Source organism: Vanessa atalanta, chromosome 16, assembly GCF_905147765.1.
Source record: "Vanessa atalanta chromosome 16, ilVanAtal1.2, whole genome shotgun sequence".
NCBI classification, from domain to species: domain Eukaryota; kingdom Metazoa; phylum Arthropoda; class Insecta; order Lepidoptera; family Nymphalidae; genus Vanessa; species Vanessa atalanta.
In genome coordinates, this window is record NC_061886.1 from 8,304,931 (window position 1) to 8,311,000 (window position 6,070).

Here is a 6,070-nt window from a genome sequence, read left to right on the forward strand (position 1 = left end):
TTTATAAATTAATTATTATAAGCTTAGTTTGTCCACTAAATTCATAATTATTATTTGTTAAAAATGAAATAAATTTGTGGTGACAGTGATTTAATGTATAGCCACGAGTCGTTGGGGGACTTATGCGTATGACGTCATTGATGTCATTACGTCATTGACTCGCGTCAAGGGGAGCGTCTTACTGAGTCTGCAGCTTTCAAGGAGGGTGCGCGTGGGAACGTGCTGGCCAGGTGCCATCAGCTGACTCCCCTGAAGAAACTCATCGAGCAGCTGTTCTCTAATGATAGAAAAATATTAGGCAATATAATATAGATATTTATATAATTAAATATTTAATTTGTATTTAAAGCTATATGAATACAAATGTTAAAACAATATAATTCGATTAAAAAGAAAGAGTCGATGTGTATAATTTTGCAAAGCAAATTTTAGATGCACACTTTAGTATATAAATTATTAATACAACACGAACGTGTAAAGTAATAGAAAAACATCTAGTTTTCCTTAAAATTAATTAAGGTATGTAGAAAACAATAACGTTTTCATATTATTTATGTATATTTTTAATAAATATCTTACAAATTTTAATTTAATCATAAACTTTTTTGATTTAATAATAAAATATATATACCGGATTCAGGTTAATCTTCGCAAGCGCTTTTTAAAATGTATAACACACAATGTTATATAATATAATAATATTTAAAAACACAGTTTTAAGCAACGTATTTGTAACGAATATATTAAATAATATTTTAATTTATATTCTAAAATATATTGCGCGCCACCCCTATTTTTATCACGGGCGCTTTGCCACAATCGGTGTAGGGCGCATAAAAGCAGAGCGGTGAGCAACGCGCGCGCCATTCGCTCACAACCCGCCGCGAGAGCAACAATAATGATCCTTCCCACACGCACTATGTCCCCGCCGCATGGGGCTTTCCATCCGCCGTCGCACGCGCATCCTGACGAGGAGCCCGTTTCCCGCACTTACCAATACAGAAAAGTTATGAAACCAATGCTTGAAAGAAAGCGACGCGCTCGTATCAATCGTTGTCTCGATGAACTCAAAGATCTCATGGTTACCGCGCTCCAAGCTGAAGGTGAAAACGTCTCAAAATTGGAGAAAGCTGACATATTGGAACTGACAGTACGCCATCTCCACAGCTTGAAACGAAGAGGACAGTTAGTGCTTAAACCCGAAATGTCATACGCCGAACGTTTCCGTGCAGGATTCGCCCAATGTGCTACGGAAGTGTCACAGTTTATCACCAACGCCACTGTTGCAGCTAATGCTATGCATCGACAAGGCCCCGTTGATCCTCAAGCTGGAGCGAGGTTGCTTCAGCATTTAAGCAATTGTATAAGAAGATTAGAAGCCCCTCCAGTTGTGCAACCTCAGCCGCTTGCGCCTGGTGCTGTTGCGAGACCTACTCCAGTGCAAGCGATAGCACCGGCACCGGCAGCAGCACAGCCAGCCCAGGTCCTTCAAAGGACGTCACTAGTGGAACGAGGACTTAAAAGACAGGCAGAGGAACCAATTGACGTGGAAACGATTGGAACGAAAAGAGCATACGCACCGCCCTCGCCGCCACACAGCCCCGCCTCCGAGCCAGACTCCGCCCAGTCGATGTGGCGGCCGTGGTGACCCACCGCCACCTCATGATCTCGTCCCCACGTCCAGGATTGTGACCCCAGTGTGATAGTTACGAATGTTTTGTTGTTTGATACCGTTAACGTTCCTAGAACCGATGTGTTAGAAAATTATGCATGAACTCGCTTTGCTTGTTGAAGTTTGTTTTTAATTTAATAAAATAAGGTTTTGTTTTTACGAGTTAACTGTTATTTTTGTATTCCTAACTTCAACGTCTTCCGCGTCGGTTATGCATTTACTTGTTAAAATATTAAGAAGTACCATAGTTTAGCGTAGTACCTAAGTTAATACTGTGATACATATTTGTAGACTCTACTCGAATAGGAGTTTGTTAGGTCTATGTAAAGACATATGCTTTTGAATATACATCGCTATAATAGTGAAAGAAAAGAGAATAATAAAAAGGTTGTATATTATAATATATTTGTTTTAGTTAACCCGTAATAGTTTCCAAGTCGACGGTGAATGGTCACTTAATCCCTTCTATCTCATTAGTATAAATAATATTGGATTAAGTATTAAAACAAGAATCTATAATTCAAATTAAATTAAATCCGATTCCAATGTGAATTATCATGTTACATTGTTGAATAAACTGGATTGCGTGTGAACGTACGGATAAAAAATAAATATAAGTAGAACCGTTCACCTTTGTGAAAATTTTAATTTTTATTACACACTTATAGCTTTATGTAAAACATATTGTGATCATCGAAATGATTCACGTAGCATAATTATAGGAAGGTGGAACAAGTTGGTACAATGAACAATAAAAGTGTAATCATGAAATATTCAAGAGTCACTCGGGTAAATGTCAGTTCTCACGCTGTCGTACTATCGCGAACATCAGCCGTTACGAACGGTTCTTCGAGACCGACTGAGATAGCTTATTTTCGACTAAATTGATGATTGAAAAACTAATTTCACAATATTTTTTGTGTATTTCTATATTATACACAAATTTTAGAAATATATATTCAAAATATAAAAATCGAAATGTCAAAATCATCGCTCTATAATGAAATTGCGTCATTTCCAAAAAAATATAAGAATAATTTGGACTTTATCTAATTAAAATCTCCATATATTATGAACATCAAATATATATATCAAATAAATAGAGAACATTGCTATTAATTAATACACACTAATGAAAACAATGTCATCGTTTTGCAAACATTTCATTTTATCTACCGAAAGATTAAAAGAATAAATGTTACATTCTCAAAAAAATAAATAGCTAATTTACATTTTGACGAAAATTCTAATTATCATCGTATTTTTTATAATAATTTATATTAATTGATAAATTAAGTATGTAATATATTGTGTATTCTGAATGTTGATCGAAAATTTTTGCGATCGCTCGCAATAAAAGTCGACTATTACAATTTTACTTATTAAGCTGATTTTAGACTATAAATTGCAATATCAGTTTTTTTTTTTAATAAAGATACGTGGACTGGTGAATAGACCACCAGGTAATTGTTCACGTCCATAGACATTAACACGGTAAGAATAAATAAATAAATAAATATTGGACAACATCACATACATTACTCTGATTCCAATGTAAGCACTTGTGTTATGGAAATCAGAAGTAACGACGGTACCACAAACACCCAGACCCAAGACAACATAGAAAACTAATGAAATTTTTCTACATCGACGAGTCAATGTAGAAAAAGTTCATTAGTTTTCTTTCCGGGAATCGAACCCGGGACCTCGGAGTGGCGTACTCATGAAAACCGGTGTACACGACCACGGAGGTCGTCAAAGAATTATTAACCCTATATTGCCAATTCGCCACCGACCCAAGGAATTAAGATTTTTTATCTTTCGTATCTGTAGTTACAATGGCCGAATACACTGCATCTAAGACATATATAAAAAAAAATCACAGAGACCGTCACAATAATTTAAAAACAGAATACAATAATAGCCCATATCAAAATAAGTGGTAGAAAGTTATAAGCTACACCTATTGTATACTTTTTTAACTTAAAAAAGTAACTAATATTTTAACAGACATTTAAATATCAGTATGCGTTAACCGACTAAAAAGAGTTTTGCGTCTGGTATAAATCGTAAGAACGCTTCCTACTACGGTTTTGAATAATATTAATAAAAAAAATTGAACCAAGTCAACAACATAATAGCATTGATTCGATAATGAAACTATTTTTAAATTAATTTCTTTATTAACTTAGAACATACAAGATAATCCACTTACTCTATTTAAACTATACAATCATTATTTTATTTTATTTTCATTAGGACAACCAACAGTAGATACAATATCACATCCAAAATAAAAAATTACATTACAATATTATCAAGGCAAAAGTTCTACTATTTACAGGTAGTCTCACCATGCATTATCATTTATAATAATTATTATTATTGAAAATATAAATTAAACATAAGCAAAATATTTAAAAATAAGAATAAGATAAACAATATGATTAGAATTGAGCACAAATAAAATTCTTTATTATAAAGGTAATAAAATATAAAGAACTGCAACCACTGACTTATGACTTTGTTCCGTTCGTCTGTAAATAAGGCATAGTGAGGGTACACCGTCAGATGTTTGTTCAGTGCAAACAGTCTATGTGGTGCGGGAGATCTACCGTGGGATACGGTTAGGCAAAGTTTAATCTTATTTTTTTAACGTAAAAAAATATCTATAGTATGACGTATCACACGTAGGAATGTATGTATAAATAACGCGTGGAGTTGCTATTCGTTACTACAATATGCAGTATATAATCGACTACATATTTTATTTGAGAAAATTGAGATTCTTGCCGGTTCTGATCGATTCAATTAATTCTACTAACAAATTGTCATTTTATCGCAATCGAAACGAAACGTTATAGTTGCCGTTTTTCATATTCTACTAACACAAAGATGCAAGTGCAGTTCGATCGTGGTTAGATTGGAGTATAATCGGAAATGTATCATAATGGATATAAATAAGTCATACTATAATAAATAGTCATAGAAATATTAATACTGATTACTTGGTGTTAGGGCTCTGTGCGAGCCCACCTGGGTAGATATCACCCACTCATCGGATATTCTGCCGCTAAGTAGCAATACTTGGCATTATTGTGTTCCGGTTTGAAGGTTGAGTGAGCCAATGTAACTGTAGGCACAAGGGACTAACATTTTAGTTCTCAAGGTGGTGGCGCATTGGCGAAGTAAGGGATGGTTAATATTTCTAACAGCGCCAATGTCTATTAGGCGGTGGTGACCACTTGACATCAGGTGGCCCATTTGCCGGTCCACCTTCCAATTATATTTAAAAAAAAATCGAATTGGCCTTCAGTTACGATTAAGCTAATAGAATCGGAAACGTATTCTACTCGTTAAATGTTCGTAGAATTGTCCCAAGAATTCAAAAACAGAAAACAAAAAAAAAAAGAAAAGTAAAAACAAACACAAGCATCAAGGTGTCACCGTAACTCGTTTTAATAAAGTTTTTAAGAAACCGGAAACTGAAAAATTTAAAACGCTCTTAAAAAATATTTTCCATTATTAATAAATAAGGAACACGACTGATGAAAACGCGGGCATTTCCATCTTACTTCAACATATTATGTGTAGTCGCAATCCTTTGCACAGCCTTGAGTTCGAATGTAATAAAAATGTAGAAATAACAGGAAAATATAACTAACTGCGTCACAGCTCCTCGAACTAACAGAGAAGCCTTGCGTTTCATACAATTAAAAGGCGATTTATGTGAAGTCATTTATAGTACGAGATCTTTGATGGTGGTTTTATTTTTCATCTAAACATTACTTTCTTGTAATTAGTATCATTACGGAAATAAAATTTAAGCGAAGCTCCGATCGATACTGAATACGATGATAGAACGTATTAGTTAGGTATGTCTTACTGATAAAATTATAATTTTTAAAAGCATTCTGTTTTTTTAAACAAATACTTTTAACAAAATAAAACAATATGAAAATAATTTAATCGAATTACAATTTCTATTTTCTTTTATTAACCAGAAATGAAAATATATTTTTATAAAATACTAAGTGAAATGATTTTTTTTAATACGTAGTAAATTTTTCGGTACTATAATTATGTCCTTGTTGATAGGGCTTTGTACAAGCTTATCGGGGTAGGTATCACCTATGTATACAGCGAAACAGTAACGCTTAATATTGTTGTGTTCTGGTTTGAGCACGGGTGAGTGAGCTAGTGTAACCACAGGCTCAAGGGACATTACATAAAAGGGACTTAACATAGTTCTCTAGGTTGGTGCCGCATTGATTATGTAAAAGTTAATATTTGTTACAGTGATAATGTATATCTATCTAAGCGGTGGCAGTCTACCTTTGATACATTTTAAATAAAAAAATCTTCTGATAAATATATCAGAAGATTTTATTTTCATTT

General features: G+C 33.7%; 1 protein-coding gene across 1 annotated transcript; it reads left to right on the plus strand.

The window, feature by feature from the left end:
• Nucleotides 1–883: 883 nt before the first annotated feature.
• Nucleotides 884–2,039, plus strand: LOC125069858 (enhancer of split mbeta protein-like). The gene has a single exon (XM_047679455.1). It carries the CDS (start codon nt 899–901, stop codon nt 1,646–1,648), a length of 750 nt encoding a protein of 249 aa, XP_047535411.1. The 5' UTR covers nt 884–898; the 3' UTR covers nt 1,649–2,039.
• Nucleotides 2,040–6,070: the final 4,031 nt, after the last annotated feature.

Bases quoted from the DNA above. Each gene is read 5' to 3' on its own strand.
- LOC125069858 (XM_047679455.1), top strand. From the start codon at position 899: ATGATCCTTCCCACACGCACTATGTCCCCGCCGCATGGGGCTTTCCAT.